Source organism: Myotis nattereri (genome assembly GCF_964212035.1).
Source record: "Myotis nattereri genome assembly, chromosome: 15".
Taxonomy (NCBI): Eukaryota; Metazoa; Chordata; class Mammalia; order Chiroptera; family Vespertilionidae; genus Myotis; species Myotis nattereri.
Window position 1 is genome coordinate 16207994 of NC_138090.1, and position 18966 is coordinate 16226959.

General features: G+C 46.0%; 1 protein-coding gene across 1 annotated transcript in view; it reads left to right on the forward strand.

Moving 5' to 3' along the window:
* Nucleotides 1-18966, forward strand: part of ZFHX3 (zinc finger homeobox 3) — a 151678-nt gene that overhangs the window by 119331 nt on the left and 13381 nt on the right. Inside the window, exons 5-6 of the mRNA XM_081107850.1 lie at nucleotides 8737-8870; nucleotides 9014-9214. Coding sequence (XP_080963976.1) covers nucleotides 8737-8870; nucleotides 9014-9214 — 335 coding nt within the window. The remainder of the gene's footprint in view (nucleotides 1-8736; nucleotides 8871-9013; nucleotides 9215-18966) is intronic.

The window sequence follows — 18966 nt, forward strand, 5'->3', positions numbered from 1 at the left end:
GTGTGCCTGATCTCTCCAGCTAGTCTCACAGAAACCCTGTGAGTAGACACTGATATCCCATTGACAGAGGAGGAAAGTGAGAGCTCAGTGTAGTCAAGTGAAATGCTCGAGGTCACACAGCCGGGATCTGATGAGGTTGCGGCCAGCACTGCAAACCCCTGTGCGTTGTAACTGAGCCAGGGGACTGATGCCTCTGTGTGCAGAGAACGTGACCATGGGAGAACAGCACATGAACGCGTCCATTCTTGAGGAGTCCCTGCAGGTACACCTGTGCCCGAATAGTCTCACTCCTGTCGAACCTGGACTAGCAAGAAGTCCTTGGCGGATCATGGGGAAGTTGATTTGTTAGGGACACTGAAAACTTAAGGTCAGAGCTCTTTGTGTCTCATCACCACGCTGGACCCAGATTTTATGTGTTTATGTTCACAAGTTCAGTTTCACTCTTAATATTTAGTAAGTTAGGAAGATAGGTTTACAGAATGGAGAAAAAACTGAAGAGTATTGTTACATTCCAGTCTCTGGAAATCTGCCCTGTGTTAGGGCTCAGAGACCCCAGTGAACTTAATCAGTGTTTGATTCGATGGGGACTGGGTGAGCTTCTGTAATTAACTTTGGCCTGGCCCCAGAATGGCCAACACTGCCCCTTGTTTTGACCTACATCTTGTACCTCTGGGCTTTTTCTTCTGTCAGTTCACGTGCCTCTTGGAGAAACCTCTGGTTTTCTCCAAGTCCACGGTCGTCACAAACCTGTAATTAAGCCCGAGGGCAGTGTGATCCTGCAGACCCTGTCCGCCACGCTCACAAGACACGACCACAGCCGCCGGTGGCATCTGTGCACAGCCCACGAGGCCCTGCCAGGGGAGGACAGGCTGCTTGGGGGGAGCTGACAAGAGGCCAAAGGCAAGCAGGCTGATACCTCAGAGTGAGACATCAGATCTTGCCCTTTTGGTCCCCAGCTCCTGGCACAAGCCGGGCTCATGGTGGCAGCCCAATGTAGACCTTATTAAATAGACCATCAGCCGATGTTGGTCTCAATGAGGTGGTGGCTGGTGGCTCTGTTTTGCCTGGTGGTTCATTCAGAAACCTGACACAGAGGGAGCAAGGTATCTTGAAATTGAATTGTGGGATGGCCTTTTGGGAGTTCAAATCAGTGTAGTTAAGCAGCTTTATGCATATTTCAACAAGGAATTAGTGCAACAGATTGATGCCTCTGATGTAGGGCTTAGCACTATTTTCTCCCCAAAGATGCAGAGCAGGCAGCTGGAGCCACCAGTCAGCCTGGGACTGCCACTCCACCCGGGGCCACTGACTGGGGCCACAGTGGGCCCCCAGCCTGGCACGATCCCCCACGCCCAGCCTGCTGACTGTGGGCACAGGGCCTGGTGTGGCTCCCTGCATCTTCCCCAGGGCGGAAGCACAGGCTGGTGTGGCCTGCAGGTACCAAGACCTGGGAAGCCCAGCGGGATGTGCCCTCTTTTCACAGATTCCCGTGGACACATGAAAAAACCAAGACTTCCCGAAGCCAGGCAGTCTGTCATTGCTCTGGATCACACTGCAGACGGGCCCGTGGAGGTTATTCCTTCTGGATTTCTTTGAAAGTGTCTGTTTGTTTTAGAGTGGGCAGGTTCGTGGGGGACAGCCATCTTTAATCTTCCACCACTGGCCCGAGGGAAGACGGACTCCACGCCTCGCTGGGAAGGGAGAAGCCCAGCCTCCTGTTGGTCAGGGCGTGAAGGTCACCCCACTGGGCGGGCAGTGCGTGCCTCTCTCTGCTTCCCACAAGTTCCCCGAGTCCTCTCGGAAACATCGCTAAGTGCTTGCTTGGAGGCAGAATGAGACCCTGCATGTTTAAGGCCAAGTTGGCAGCAGCTTGTTCTCTGTGTTTGGGGAGGAAGAGAATTTAGCCAGCACGCTGGCCGCTTATCAAGTGCAGTAGCTCCGCGGGAGATGCAAAGAGGAAATCCTGGCCTCTCCTCTGGGGAGGGCCTTGCGCGCGAATGCCAAGAGCAGCTCCACTTTCAAGGACAGTATGAAGACCACGAAGTCCAACAGCACAGACGGCCTTAGGAAAAGCAGGCATTTCTGCTATGTAGGTTAGTCCGAGGCCCCGAGGAGCTGAGGGGGGCGGCTGTGGAAGGCGCACACAGCACCTTTCATTTCCTGTTATGAGCTGAAGGACCATTTTCAGATCTAGCGAGGCTTCCGTGTCTCATGTGCTGGGGTAGTTGTCCCAACTGAAACACTGAGGATGGAGCTGTAGGAGTTTTTCCTCTTTGGTCAATGGTGATAGATCAAAGATTGCTGTAAATTTCTGGGGCAGGTGGCAAGCTGGTTTACGGAACACAAGGCGATGAGAACCTCTGGCTTACGGAAAGTAGCATGAATTAATAATCATTTAATTGGCTCCTCCATTATGTTGCTGGTTTGGGAGATGGAAGTTTAGATGGAGGGGCTGTCAGTGGTACTTTAGCTAAGAGTCTGATGGCTGAGAAGTGGGGGTGGTGGCTGCCCTTGGCCTCTCTACAAGGATGAAATGTCAGGCAGTATCCCGGGCCCTCAGTGGGCTCACCTCAGGGCCCCCAAAAGGCAGAGGGCCAGCACTTTGGTGAATACCAGCTCCAAGTACCACTTCACCATGAAGACAGGAAATGCAGAGGCATTTCCCAGCAGCTTGGATAGCTCCCTGCGTCCCAGGGTCTCCCCAAGGGAGGTCTCTGGCCAAAGGGAGGCTGGCCTGCAGCGGAGAACGCCCACCATGCCAGCAGCCTGTGGTGTGTTGCGTAATGAGATCTGCTCATGAAATAGAAATGAATTCTACGAGTACTTGTGGTTTTTTTGGAGGGCAAGTCAATGTCTTGGCTAATGATTAGAAAAAGCTAAAAACTGGGTACCTTAAGGTCCCATTTCTACTTTGTTTCAGTTTTTCTTCAGGTTTCTTTTTCATGAGGCAGCAGCCCCACGCCTTACCTGGCTTCAGAGTTACACAGACGAGGCGAGTGTTGGCATGAAGTCACTAGCTGGCTATGGTATTGTGCGTCTAACTCTGAAGTTTTCTGTTGCCAAAATTTCAGTGACTCAGATGTCAATTTGTTAGTGAAGATTTGAATTGGATGAGAAGTCATTCTAGGAAGAGTGGTTTTATCAGGTGAAGTTACAGTGGCTGTGTTTCTACCACCCTTGGCACTTTATAAGACCTCTGAATTATACTATTCTTACCTATTCTTTAGTGTACGTCAGGCTTTGCTAAGCTTGTTTTAATTATGCTAGGTGCTTAGAGCACAATAAAGCCCTATCTTGAAAATTGCAAACAAAACCTGCATGAATTTGGATTGACTCTCTTCCCTTCCCTACTCCCTCTAATTAGTATGTGAGGAGGAGTAGCTTTTTAAAATAAATATTTTAGAGGTTAAATACTTCCCAAACAAATGTGTTAAAAACAAAGGATATCTGGAACTTGATGTTTCTGTGCATACATGACTTTCCCTGAGGAGGCCATGCATTGATTACTGTGTTTCCCTTTGAAATGAAATTCTTTGGCCTAGAATATAGAGGAGTCTAAGAGAATAAAATGGAGAGCCACGACTCAGGTCTGCCTCCCAGTATTTGTCAGGTATAGTGGCCGACCCATCACAGTTTAAGGGAAAGTGGTTGGTGGCTCTCGGCCTAAAAAGCCAACTTTGAATTTTCTGCCCTCCGTAACAAGGACATGCCAGTCCCTTTTGTGCCTCACCAGCCAGTTGGGTAAGGCAGCCATGACTCCTAACAAGCTGAGCAAGTGTTTTTTCACTCCTTGTAAAGTTTGCCTGGTGGAACCCACAGCTCACATCCTATCAGGTTTCAGCCGGGGTTTGACCCAGCATTCCGTTGTCACAAATACCCCGTTTGCCTGGCTTTATTGAGTATGTGATCTATGGTGCATGCACTCACATGGGTCCTCGCCACATTTTTATCCCCTTTGAAGTGCCAGGAACCCAGCATGTTGCCTGTGGAAGGTTCATTGGGATTTAACAACATACTTTCGTATGACATAGCTGCCAAAATGGAAAAATTGCTTCAACCAGCAAAGTGAAAAAATACCACCTGGTGTTTTTCACAGTATGAATCCAAGTATCAACTTTTGCATGGACAGTTGAACAAAAATGGTAAAATATTTAATTATAATATTTTAGAATAGAACTACATGACAAACTTAGGAAATAGGAAAGTAGTCCATCATGCCATTACCCAAATGCTACATTTTCTTCTCTTATTTTTTATGTAGCTATAGCATGGAATAATGCAAATTTTACCTTCTTTTTTCCCCCAATGAACATTCTCAGGGACACTTCCATATTGCTTCATAGCTGTCACTTTTAATATCTTCTGTTACCCACTAGAGTGGATACAGCATTATTTACTTAATCACATTAAAAAATCTGCATTGTTCCTGGTTTATTTTGTCATTATTGGGAAACCAGCACAGGTCATCATCCTTCAGGTCGTTTGCATTTTTGTTGCCAGTAGAAACCCAAGTTTCCAGGTACTGTTTAAACCATGGCTGCCTCAGGGGCATCTGTTTCCATTTCGCTAATGTGATGTCATAGTGGCCTTGAAGTGACCAGTCATTGATTTTTTTAAATAATGTTTTTGAGACCATGACATCTCTCCTAGAATTTAAGTCAAAGTTTAGAAAAGTCTCCAGAGCAGAAAACCACACCACCTCATGTACTTATGCCTACAGTGTGCACTGGTGACAGAACTGAAGGAGACATTGATTTTGAGAGACTGGCCCTTTTGAAGTTGCTCAGAGAGAAGCAGCTTGAGGAAACGATAGACTGCCCGTGGCCTCAATCAAACCCTCACCCAGCACGCTCAGGGGGAACTTGTACAATAGTTTGCCTGTCTACAGAACTATATAAAGACTTAGGTGCCACATCATTTTTTAAAAATATATTTTTATTGTTTTCAGAGAGGGGGGGAGAGGGATAGAGAGGTAGAAACATCAATGATGTGGGAGAATCATTGATCGGCTGCCATCCTGTATGTCCCACACTGTGGGTGGAGCTTGCATCTCGGGCATGTGCCCTGATCGGGAGTCAAACCATGACCTACTGTTTCATAGGTCGACGCTCAACCACTGAGCCATGCTGGCTGGGCAGTGCCACGTCTGGATGGGGACTGATATTTTAATGTCTGAGGTCAAGCTACAAGGGGGGCTGTCAGCCTAGTTAGGTCTTAGGAGCAGTCCCCACATCACCCAGGGAAATACAGTGGGATTGTAAGTGGGTGTAAATAGAATCTGTTTTAAGAATGGCATGGCTTTCTCTTTAAAGAAGGAACTAGTGAGCTGCAGGTGGCTAATGTCCACTTCTAGACAGATCTGATCTAAGATGAATTCAGGTTGTCTGGGGTAGAAATTTTTACACCAGTAGATGCAGCATTTCATATTGTGGCAGGGCTGTTTTGTTACTGGTGAGGAAGAGAAATGAGTGAGCGGTTTCATTTCTTAAAACACTTTACAAGAACTCCTTAGCTTGAGCTCACAAAGGAAGCTTTAGAATTCCAGAGCAGTGTGAGAGTTTGGAAAAAAAAAAAAAAGGTAATGAAAGTTCCCCTCTCCATGCCGGGGGAAAGAATAGTGGATTTTGAAACCAGAATTGTCACCTCTGCAACCTCGTCACAATTCATCTCGCGCTCAGCACTGAAAGAGGAGGATGGACTCTTTGGTCCTATGAGGAAGGGAAAGCTGCACTGGGTTACACTGGGTTTGCCTTTCAGCTCCGAGCGAGGAGATGAGTTGGGTGGTGTCAGCCTCGGTGCCCATTCATTCACTCTGCCAAGCAACTGCACAACTGACAGTCGTTCTAAAGGGAGGGAGGGTGCAGGCAGGTTGAGGGCATTTACAAGGTAGTGTCATGGTCCCGTAAAAGCAAGTGTTGTTTCAGGTCAGGCAGACTAACAAAAAGGCGGGTGGGTATTGGGAAGAGTATCTGTATCTCAATTTGCTTCTATTAGAAAAGCAGTAGGTAGTGGCTCTTTCCTCACTACGTGCTCTGGCCCTGACCCAATGCCTACAGGTCAGGGATAGAAACAGGGAAGATGAGCAGATGACTAACAAGCATCTAATGTGCCACTTACCGAATGCCTCCACCTGCCCCATCTTTAGGGTGCACTTGAAGAGCTAATACATGGAGGGATAACCAGTAAGCGAGAATGAGAAAACGATGGAGAATAAGGAACCTTCTAGGGGTAGGGAACTTCAGTCCCCGAAATATTAAAGATTCTGACTGTGGGAGTGTTGAGGCAGGGGCCCCACACACTGTGAGGTCTAAACCCTGAGACAAGGCTCCACAGAATCAGGTCTGCGGGGGGCAGGAGATGGGAAGTGGGCCATGGGGGACCCTGTCTAGAATGTTACAGCACCTAGTTAATCGGCAGCCAGTCCATCACATTAAATATCCAGTCGTCATGTATTACCTTTCAAGTGAAAATGAATAACTCCCATTAAGAGCAAAATGGGTTTGAAGTCGATTCGAGACAGATTAAAGTACTGTTATGAATGTGTGTGTGGGGAGGAGGAAAGGTCTGTGTGTAATACGCTTGTCCTTGTACTTTTTAAATAATAGATGTCCTACAAACTTATGTAGACCAGGTTACCAAGATACTGGGGTTAAAGGTCACAAGATGTGCATTCAGGGAAGAGTATCAACTTCCTGGAATATTTCCTGCATTTAGCAATTTTTTTTTCCAAAATTATCTTGTGGCCTTATGATTTTAATGAATAAAATTGATTTATAAAATTGTTTATTAAAGCACATGTCTGTAATGACAGCATCTTGGTATCCATGTCCAAAAGGAATCTCAAAGCTGAGCGGTGTTTCCACGTGCCGGGTCCCTAGGCTGGGGGAGACAGGCCATCAATTAGGCTTTCCAAACCAGTGACTTCAGTGCTGAGTCAAATTATTTTCCGACGGAGGGCAGGGGGGATGCATTTTCTCACTACCATCTTCAGGATATTTTTTCCTTGTTGCTTTTAGCAGAATTATAAAAAATGGAGTTCCACATCCAAAACTAGCGAGAGAGCCAACCCCAGCTCCAGGCCAGGTTTCATAACGACAGATCCAGCCGCATCTTGTGACCACACTGAGGGAGCCCTGCTTTCTCCTGGTTAAACTCTGAGCCACCTGTCTCCTCACTCAGTCTTCCCGACCCCTTTCCACACCTCAGAGAACTCGTTCCGTCAACACTTCATTCCCGCTGTTGCTGCGGAAGCCTCACGGGACTCTCCTTGTTAATTAGTGTTGTGGTCTTTGGGTGGAGTGGGGTTCGCAGGACGTGGTCTGGACAAACTGATAGGTAACGTCCCCCTTTACCACTCACTCTGAATTACTTTTGTGTCTGGAGCACTGGCTAGATTGGAAGTTAGATTCACCCCTTGCCTCATTCCACTCTTCAGTTACTTCTTCCCCGGAAGCAAGATGCTAAATTCAGACTAGATTTCCCATCCCCCAGCACTCCACATACAGGGCAGGGCAAAAGTAGGTTTACAGTTGTGAGTATGCATAACACAGAGCTTATTCTTGCATTATTATTAATTAACTAGAGGCAGTAGGGTCCCTCAGCATGACCTGCGGGGATCGAGCCAAAACTGGCACTCCGACATCCCCCGAGGGGTCCGGCCGGGAGTGCGAGAGGGCACAGGCCAGGCCGAGGGACCCCACTGGTGCACAAATCCATGCACCGGGCCTCTAGTATGCATATAAGATCTTTGGTTCATCTCTTCCTTCCCTCCCCCCTTCCCTATGAGATTCATTAGTTTGTTCCATGTTTCCATGCCTGTGGTTTCCGCTCCTGCGTTGAGAGCCTGCCCCCTGGTGGTCAGTGCGTGTCATAGCTACCAGCCGATCTGCTGGTCACTTAGGCTTTTATATAGAGAGATTAGGTATTACTTCCCATACGAACACCTGTAAGCCTACTTTTGCCTGCCCTGCACTTGTGTGCAGACGTCCATGTGAATGTTCCTCAGGTCACACTGATCGTGTCCTTCGTGATGTGCTGTGATTCCAGGAGCTGGGACAGTAAAGTTGGGGCATGAGTTTATTACCTTTGTGAAACAGTGTCTGGTACTCAGGTTGATGAGTGGTTCTGGTGAAGCAGTTGGTGAGATTCTTGCACCCACCCTGTGCCCACAAGCCAGCAGATTGTGTCTTTTTTAAAATATATATATTTTATTGATTTTTTACAGAGAGGAAGGGAGAGGGATAGAGAGTTAGAAACATCGATGAGAAGGAAACATCCATTAGCTGCCTCCTGCACACTCCCCACTGGGGATGTGCCCGCAACCCAGGCACATGCCCTTGACTGGAATCAAACCTGGGACCCTTGCGTCCGCAGGCCGACGCTCTATCCACTGAGCCAAACCAGCCAGGGCGGCAGATTGTGTCTTGATTGGAGGAGGTCAGAATAGACTGAATGAACTGAGCTTTATCCAACTCAGCCTTGTCATCCGTTTCTTTACCATTTTTCCTTAGTGTTCAGCTGTTAACGAAGTAACAGAAAATTCATGGGGCGGGGGGAAGAAACGCTTGCTTCTTTTCCAGCGTGCTTGATAAGTCAGTCTGGATGCTCATCCTGCTTGGATTTGGTGTTTCAAGAAAATCCTGTGCTATAAATGAATGTTGATTTTCACCCAACACAAAGCCTCCAGGAGCTGGCCTGGTCTGGCTGCTGTATTGCATCTTCTGCTTTTTCTTCCAGCATCGTCCAGCCAAGCAGAAAAGGAGCTGACAGACTCTCCTGTAACCTCCAAGCGCATCTCCTTCCCAGGTAGCTCGGAGTCTCCTCTCTCTTCGAAGCGACCAAAAACATCGGAGGAGACCAAAGCGGAGCAGGTGAGGCGGGAAGGGGCTCTGCTGGTGGGGGTAGTGTTTCAGACACAGGTGGAAAGGAACTCTTGGGTGGGCGGGCTTGGGGCTGACTTGGTTGCCGGTGGGAACTGAAGACTCAGCCAGAGGAATGGGTGTGTTCCCCACAGATGTACCAGTGTCCCTACTGCAAGTACAGCAACGCAGACGTCAACCGGCTCCGGGTGCATGCCATGACGCAGCACTCAGTGCAGCCCATGCTTCGCTGCCCCCTGTGCCAGGACATGCTCAACAACAAGATCCACCTCCAGCTGCACCTCACCCACCTCCACAGCGTGGCACCCGACTGCGTGGAGAAGCTCATTATGACGGTAAGACAGCCAGGAGCAGGATCCTGTGGCTCTCCTTTTCCCAGGGGTCAAAGGTGATGCAATAGCATGGACAAGATACTGTGTTGATGGATGAGAAAGTCAGTGTAGAGTTGGAAATGTCAAAAATGATCCTAGCCCTGGCCAGTTTTGCTAAGTGGTTAGAGCAACAGCCAGTGGACCGAAGAGTTACAAGTTCGATTCCTGGTCAAGAGCATGTACCTCGGTTGCAGGTTCCCCAGCCCTGGTAGGGGCGGGTGTGAGAGGCAACCAATTGATGTGTGTCTCTCTCTTGTCGATGTTTCTTTTTCTCTCTCTACCCCTTCCGCCCTTCCTTTCTCTCCCACTTCCACTCTCTCTAGAAATCAATGGGAAAAATATCCTCTAGTGAAGAAAAAATAATTTTTTTTAATGGTCTATTTCTGTGCTACACTGTCTGCCTTAGATTTGGCATGACCGTGGCCCAAAGAGCTGAATACATATGTGTTTCTCAACCTTTCCTTTTCATCATCCTCTCCCTGAGGGACGCAGAGGCCTAAAGCAGTTAATCATTTATGTGAAGAAATTGTTATTCAGATTCTCCAAACCTTTATTGAGCAGGTCATGGTCTATGTGCTCTTATATTCATTACTAGAGGCCCGGTGTGGGGTCCCTTGGCCTAGCCTGCGGTGATTGGGCCAAAACTGGCTCTCCAACATCCCCAAGGGGTCCTGGATTGTGAGAGGGTGGTTCTCAGGTGACACACCCTGGAATTGGGCTCCCTGCTCTCTGGTTCCAGGTGCATCACCTGAGAACCGCAGCTGCCAAGTCACGGCCGCTCCTGCCGTTGAGCGTCTGCCCTCTGGTGATCAGGAAAGGGCTTTCCTGATGATGGTCAGTGAGCATCATAGCTACCTGTTGGAGCATCTGCCCCCCTGCTGGTCATTGCGTGTCAAAGCGAATGGTCGCTTAGGCTTTTATATGTATAGATGCTCATTGCATCTTCACAAAAGAGTCTGACACATTTACTTTAACAGCCGAGGAAACGGAGGCTCAGAGGAGTTAACTGACTTGATGTCCCTTGTAAGTGGCAGAGTTGAGAGGTGAACTCGCATTTTCCGACTCTAGGAGGGTAGCCCCTGAAACATGGGATTTCTCAAGTGGACACTTTTATTCTCAAAGCAGGAAAACAGTCAGCTGGATAGCACATGTTGATTCATGCATGAAGGCTTGGCATTTTGAACATGATGTTGCTACGCCTGCAGATTTTGAAAACATGGCTTTAAGTTGCCTCTATAAACACAGCCCAAAAGGTTAGTATAAAGATTTAAATCTAATTCTGATGTGAAGACTTTTCAAAGTACTACAGGTGACATGAATGTCTTACTTTCTATCTGTGTTGGGACTGCTGAGAAAGCCCTTTTCTGATCACTAGAGGAAAAACCACGGAGGAGAATCAGTCCCACCTCTATTTCAGCCGTGGAGTAATGGGAAATTAGTTTGCCTTTTCGTATGAAGATTCCCAGAGAGGTAGTCTGTTCAGAATTCCATCATGTAAAGTGCAAGTCACAGACATGTAACCTCTAGGCCTTTCCCATTCCATTTGGTTATGCAAGATTAACGAATAATGTTGAAAGTGATGTAACTCTCATTGGTGATGCATCAGAGGACGTTAGCAGCCAATGGGAAACTCAAAGGTGACCTAGCATGTATTTCATTTCAGAGTTCTTTCAAGTAGAAATTCACTCGCCATGGTTATTATCAAATAGAACAGTGAACGTTGTCGAAAGTTTCTCTGTAAGTGAAAACCTCCCTGTGGATGGTGGGTTTCTGTAGATGTAACAGGTTTCCTTGGCATTCTTACCAGCCTTGCAAATAACTCCCCAAGGGGGATTTTCTCAGGCCTCAGTACATTTGCCACCGATGGCCCGGAACCGTGAGAGCCGAAAGGAACAGAGAGATATATGGGGAGGAAAGCATTTTTTTAAAAAATATTTTTATTGATTTCAAAAAGGAAGGGAGAGGGAGAGAGGGATAGAAACATCAATGAGAATCACTGATCGGCTGCCTCCTCCACACCCCACACTGGGGACCAAGCCCACAACCTGGGCATGTGCCCTGACTGGGAGTCAAACGATGACCTCCTGTTTCATAGGTCGACACTTAACCACTGAGCCACGCTGGGCAGGTGAGAGGGAAGCATTTTCAATACTTAACTTTTCCTTTTGCTCAGGTGGTTATTTTTTCTGTTTAATATAAATCTGGTCTAAGGTTTGCGGGTCAATAATAATCTGTATGACAGTAAGTGTCTTTTATATGTAGTTAAGGAATAGAATGTAAATTATTTTTCAAACATCCATTTTTTTGTCATATTTTTATAATAGCAATAATAAGGTACACTTCAGGTAGCAAGTCTGGTGGTCATTATGAATCTTCTTAATTTGCCAGCAGTCTTCAAGGGCAGGATGTTACTGTTGTGTTTGCTTGGGTACCAATCCCTAAGATATTTCTGGGTATTATCCACTAGCTGGCACCTTCTCAAGCAGTGATTTTCAATCTTTCCGGAGACTGGTGAAAACAATTCAGTAGCCTTACTTGGTTACTCTATGCATACTAAAGTTTGACAACCACTATTAAAACCTCCATCAAGTATTATGCTTATACACAATTGTCTGTACAATGTCAGGAAGCATAGGGATGCCCTAAAACTCATCCATGGAACCAAGTTAATAAATACTGTTCTGGAAGAATCTCTGACAACATAATTATGTAGGAGAAACATGGTCCCTAGAGGGGCTGCACTTGGCACCTTGCACAGAAATCCCTGTGCACCTCATCTTCCCACAGCAGGTGATGGAGATGTTTTCTAGACATTTCTGAAAAGTGTGCATATTGTGGGAAATGGGCTGATTATAGGATGTTGATTTGCTGGGAACAAGAAAAAGTGAATGGATTCAGAAGTAAAGTTGAAAGTTGTGGGAAAGGTAATCATACAAGGGTTTTCCTCTGTGCTTGGAGGTATAAGGATGGCTTAAAGGTTCTCTTTGCATGAGAAGATGGAGTCATTGCATGGCTGTCAGTACTGAATTGGTTTTTCAAGTTACGAGGCTGGTTTTATATGAAGTGTTTCCACCTTGATCCTTTAGCTCAGTAGGAAAAGATGAGCAGCCAGGGCTGGAGGGGAATTTGCGGCCGGACCTCACTGGGAACTCAGACTCCAGCTTGAGGACTGGATCTTAGTCTCTGCCCTGATGAATCAAAGCAGATACCACTCTCCTTCCTCTGGAAAGTTTGGTGTTAAAACGTAATTTGCATTTGTTAAAACTAAATGATTATAATGAACTTGTGGTTAAAATCCTGCCCCTGGAGGGTATTTTACTGTAATTTCATGAGAAAACTGGCCATGGGGAAGTATTGGTGAGGTTTTCTGACCGTATGTCTCTATGTTCCTGGCCAAGTGGAGGAGGGAGTCTGAAAACAGCATGATGAGAAATGCCCCTCAAATCAGAGCTCCATTTTTTTTAACCATATTATCAAGGAATGGCCAATGCACAGCCATTCATCCTCCAAGGGGAGAAAGTCGTGTCTGCTTTGTCCCTGAGTGGTTGCGATGAATGGCAGGAAGAGGAGTGAATCTTCCTTCTTGCCAAGTGGCTTGACTAAGGTAGCCGCCTTTGGCTGCTGAATAGGAAAAGCTGGCAAAATTCACTAAATAGACAGTTCCTGGCAGACATGGGGTGTGTCCAGGGTATCGAAAGCTATAAATTCTGGTAAATATTTTTTGCTGTCTGGGTCCAAGTTCTCAGGATATGGTTTGAATTGGGTTGTAGTCCCTCTAACAGTAAATTCCACCCTGATAAATGGAAATAGATTACTTTCTACACAATGTCTTTCCGTTCAGTTGTAAATGGAGAGTGTTTTGAGGAGGCTTCATTTAATAATACCTTATCAGACAGCTTTCAGGAACCTGCAGTGTCTAATATGTCTGTTGCTATGGTAACAGCTGCTTGCTTATGCTCTGCATCTCATATCTGTGTCTTCCATGGGTCCCCTTCCTTTTACTGATGAAGGGGCTTGAAAAATATTCTCCATTGGGAACAACTGCAGCTCTGTCCCTGCGCTATGGAAACTGCACCCACGGCACTCCATTCTGCTCGGCCCATTGGAAACCAAGCTCCAAAGGGTGTCATTAGACATGTCACTTGAAAGAAAAATCTATAAAGCTTAAAAGGCAATGAGACAAGTGACCCTCCAGACCTGACTGAGCAGCCCGCCCCCAAACTCCGTTCCACAGCCCTGGCACCCACTTACAGAAAACTCAGATTTCAAACCCATGTGGGGACTTAGAGCTACTGGACTGTGTTCTCACTTCCCCACTGACTTGGGAAAGGAGTATTGCGGACGTGGGGGGGGGGGCATGTTTTTGGCTGGAAAAGAGAATGGGAAAGACCACCTACCATGCATTTCAATACTCTTAAATTATTCTAATTGATCACTATCGCTCTAAGTGACAGGCCACACCACTGGGATCCTGGAACATTAATGTCAGGAAATTGTCTTTGTTCCTTGATCACTTAACAAAATACAGCCTCGCGGTGGACATGGGGGTTGGCCCCTGAGCATCCCAGGAACACCTTTTTCACTAACCCTTCATCTTCTCTCTCTTTGCTGATTTTTAATTCACTATTTTTTGTACATGCATAGGTTTCCCTTCACTGCCTGCAGCTCTCTCTCTCTCTTGTGGGAGCAATAGTTTTTCTCCTGTGATTTTTTTTCCAGTCAGTATCTATGTTTCTCTGGGCTTGTTGTATGCCTGTGCTTTTGTGAATCTCTGGGATAGGCTGGTCTACCCCACCTCCCACCCCCCCACTGGGGCTATTGGGTGGCCACTGCCCTGGGGCTGTCGCACCCGCCTGGGTACCAGCTTTCTTACTTTGTCTCCATCTCAGAGGAAAGTAATGAAAATAATCGGGCTTCATTAATTCCAAGCCCTGTGAGATGATAGCCATTTGGAGCCTGTTTGCCAATTAGATGGTCTAAATTAGAAGTGACCTTGGTGTACTGCCACTGCTTGCCTCTCTCAGTCTAATGAAGCTCTTCTCCAATTCATTCTCCTTCTCGGCTCTCTTTTCTGTCTGTTTCCTCTCTCTCTCTCGCCTCCCATTCACCTCCATTTTCAGTCTTTGTCATTCTTAGTTTTTAAGATCTGGTTCATGGCCATGTTTGAGTCTGTCCCACATGAAAACTAACGTGGCCCTGCAGTTTTTCCTCATGGGTTTTATGTTTTTTAAAAAGGGAAAGACAACCACATACAAGACATTTTAGAAAGGAAACAAGTCAGAGAGAGAAACCCCTCTAGACTCCATGGTCAGTGCCAGCCTGGAACATTGGGAAGGTAGTGAGGGAAGGAAAAAACCTCTGCAGTTGTGCTGCCAAGAGGTGCCCTGGTTTGCTGGCTGCATTAGTGCAGAGACCAGCTGGCAGGCCCCATAGGCCCTCGAGGTGCAGGAGAGGAGTGAGCAATCGGCTTCTCCCTGGAGCAGTCGGCTTGAGCTGCACCACTAGCTGGAATGCTCAGCTTTGGAAGCAGGTGGGTTTTAACTTCATGCTTGAATGTTTCTAATAGAATCAGTACCTCATTCATAGAGACTGGCCAGGTCTGTGCCAGGAAGGCCTGGGTCCAAGGCACCCCCCCCCCCACCCCCGGTCTGAGGTTCTTCTATTGATTTTCACTGACAAGTGAAGGATCTGAGGCTTCTTTGGGAGTCTAGGTTTTGGCAAGTCTATAGTTTCACTTGGAAAAGTGAGCCTTCAGAAAGAAGCCCCACTTCGGCGAGCAGTGCTAAGGCAGTAGGGATGGGTGTCTCAGAGAAACCAGGTTCAAGACTTTCTCTAAGAAAATAGATCTGCTTTCCAACATGTGGAACTTGTTGGTTGCACTGATCTAACCTCACACAATGGCTTTGAGAGGTGAATTTGCATGAACAGTTCTATAAGAACTTAGCAAAGTAGACCGCATGGCTGCTCAGGGTGTTGTATTTGGCTGCTCCACATCCGTGACCTAGAGAAAGCAAGGAGGGTGGAGGGCTCCTTATAATTCCAGCTGCTTCTATCAAGAATGAAGAAACACTGGTGACCTCTTCCTAATGTCAGAGTGGGGACCAGACCCACATCTAACCCTCTGGGTTTTGTAAGGGTGTCCTTGAGGCTTTAGGGTCCACTGAGTTCATAGAAATTTGAAAGGCATTAAATCATAATAATGGTGAACTGAACAGAACTAGGTATTTATGAACCCATGTCACCTCTCCTTGTATTTAAGAGCGGTTAACTTGAGTTCATGGATTTCCCTCTAAGGAGCCTGTGATTTCCTGAAATTATCTGCACTAGTCTGTGTGTGAAAGTGTTTTTCTAGGAGTCTACAAGTTTCATCAAATTCTCTAAAATGTTAATTATTCTGGATTGTGAGCTATTTGGGCACAGGAACCCTGTGCAGTGTTTAGTGAACGATGGTCAGATTGAAAAGATGAGCAGAGTCACATGAGGCCCTTCCTTTTCAACAACTAAGCTGCTTTGGCATTGCTTAAGCTTGGAGACTTTCAGTGTGGAACTCTTCTGTTGCTATTGTTAGATATGAGAATTGCTTAAGCTTGAAGAATTTCAGCATCAGAGCAAACTCCACATTTCTGGTTATACATGAGACCTGTTTACTGGTCAGGAAGATTAGAGCCGCTGTTTGTTTTTGAACTTTCAGCACCTGAGCTCAGCTTTTATACTGCATTCCCATCAACTCTACATACTCTGGAAGGAATGTAGTGGACTTGGCTCAAAAGAGTGGGAGGAACACATGTGGTATCTGGGCCTTCAAACCTGTAAGTCTTGCTCCATGTGTGTTTAGGTAACTATTTTTATCTACCTGTATCTTTAGGGGTATTAGAATAATTTCAGTTCACCTCTTCTAATAGGTTAATAAGCTCACCATGGAACTGCCTTTAGATGGCCAAGGCCAATCTTGAGTGACCCAAATTCTGAGGAAATAATGTGTCCAATCAATTGAATTTTCATACCAGAAAAACTTTGTTTTACTTTTGGTTAAAAGTCTGTTTTAATAGTCTCAGGTACCCTCTATACATTAATGGGTAGAATATGGGGACATACTTGAACACGTTTATTAGTATACAGATTATTAGAAAAATCAATCTATGTGGATGGTAGTGTCACTATAAAAAGTGTAGGTGTTTGGACTTACTGGTACTGGTATCTGGCCAAACCTAAAACGTTTTGTTTGGCTTTGAGTCTGGAGTAGGAGAGAGGGCAGAGGGAGACAGGGAAGAGGGAGAGAGTGTGTGTGCATGTGTGCATGCATGTGCAGTGGAGCTGGTGGTGGGATTCAGTTAGTGGAAGGCGAGGTTTGGGCACCTTTGGGATGGCTTTGGTTATATTGTAGACAGGTTTTGTTGTCTCAGAAACCTACACTCCGCAATGCTCCTCTAAAGGGAAGGTCTTTACAGAAGAATTGTGCTCAGCAGTTAAATGATTGCCTTTCCAACTGGCTTTCAACTCTCCATCGGATACTGTGGCTCGGATAGTCTGAACCTTGCACACAGTTTAAAAAACGGGGGCGGGGTGTGCCAAGGCAAGTTTTGAAGGAACTGTGCCTTTGGCCAACTCTCCTTTCCTTAGAACTCCTCAGAAAGCTGTTGGCAGGACTAAATTTCTGGCTTTGTGCAGAAGCATGCAAACTTTTGAGTGGAAAGCTCTGGGAGCTGGTAGGAGAGGGAGGAATGGACACAAGCATGGGAGGGGTCATTAGTGTCTGAGAGCTGACACGGGGCCCTCCATCACCTGTGCAGCAAGGAGGCTTCTCTTCTCAACCTCTCTGTTCAGACACAGGCGCAGAGAGGCCTTACCAGAACTTCTAAATCCTTAGGATTCCCTTTAGGGCTACTCCTTTTTGCCTCCTGAGAATTTCTTGCTCGTTAAAATTTTATATACTCAGGCTTTTTTTCTTCTGAGGGATATGCTATAGATGAGAAGATGCAGGTAGATAAAAGTAATTACTTAAACACATATGGGGCAAGACTTACAGGTTTGGAGGCCCAGATTAAGATGCAGAGGAGCATGTGAGGTTGATGATTATATTTCGGGGAGAGTTAATTGATGGAAGGTGAAGGCAGACAAAGAACCGCTGCTTACTGCCTTCTTGAATCCCAATCAGGAATTATGATTAAAGTCGCAGCGAGACAACAGAGGGCTGATGAATTGGTGTCTTTTTTTTTCTTTTTTGCCGTCATTCACACTTGATTGACTTCAACCTTTCAAGTGCAAAAGTCTCTCTTTTCCATTATTATTCATAGCCATCTGAGTTTTTCTAATTAAAGTGTATGAAAACAATTACTGATCCGTCGTACTGAGTCTGTTAGAGGGGATGTCTGCCTTACTGTAATGCGTATAAAAAGCCCCCAGTTTTCTATAATGATGTGCAGCTGAGGTGTTAGATAATTTTATTCTTTTTTACTCTGTAGGGCTTTTTTTTATTTCTCATGATTCATTTTTCATAATTCCAAAAGATCCCAGGAAAGGACTGATCCTGCCGCTACAACTGAGAAAGGAGGTGGGGGGGGGTCTTTTTTCCTTTCCCTTTCTCCGCCCTCTAGCCCCCAACCTTGTGCTCCCCCTCAGCTGAGGACTATAAATTAATCGGTGACCTTTCACTTCTTGGTCTCCTGCTGGACTCCCTAACCACACTGGTCAGAAATGCTTTCTATTAAAAAGAAAATAGATGGAATGAGTTTGGCAATCTCTGCTCCACTCCTAACGATTCATCAACAGCTAGCCTTAACCAGCTGCCACCAGTTTTGTGTGGAGGTGGAGGTGCAGGTGTCTGTGAGAGCAGGGATTCTGTCACATGTGCACCTGCTATGCACCTGCTCTTATAAACATGGTTTCTCAGAACCCCTCTCCATAGTGCCTGTTGCTTAATCTTGCACCTGTTAGCATCTGGGGTTGCTGATATTATTCTAACACCCATAAATGTGTTGGGGAGTTACCTTTCTGGTGTTAGACAGTTGAGCCCATCACTCAAGATTCTAGTAACATGTCAGTAGCTATTTTGAGCAAGGCCAAGATCTTCAAATGATTAGAAATAGGAATTTACTTAAGATATTTCATTTTGAACAGTAATCTAGTGGTTCCAATCATTGCAACAGCAAGTGAAGATATTATCATGGTATTTGTGTTGTTGATGGGAAAATAGTGCTTCCAAATGGGCTAGGTGCCGTGTAGAAAGGTTAGTGGTGACTGTAGTTTCTGTAACCTTGAGGTTAGATCATTTCTTTGGCTGTCATCAAACAGGAAACAATTTCTGATTCATTTGGGAATATCTTCACCAACTATCTTCCCACCCTATAGCAGGCAAAGGGACATTGTTTCTTTTTAAACAAAGAACCTTTTATCCTTACTTTGGATATTGAGGGCTGTTTATCACATTAATGTGGGGCAAATGATAAGTTGTTTGGACAGGCTTCTGGCCAGATGGCAGGGAAGCCTAGAGAAATGTCTGAAAATCTGACCTAAAATTGCAGCTCTTTTAATCCAGGCTAATTCTGGAATTGCTCTATTGCAGTGGTTCTCAACCTTCTGGCCCTTTAAATACAGTTCCTCATGTTGTGACCCAACCATAAAATTATTTTCGTTGCTACTTCGTAACTGTAATGTTGCTACTGTTATGAATCGTAATGTAAATATCTGATATGCAGGATGGTCTTAGGCGACCCCTG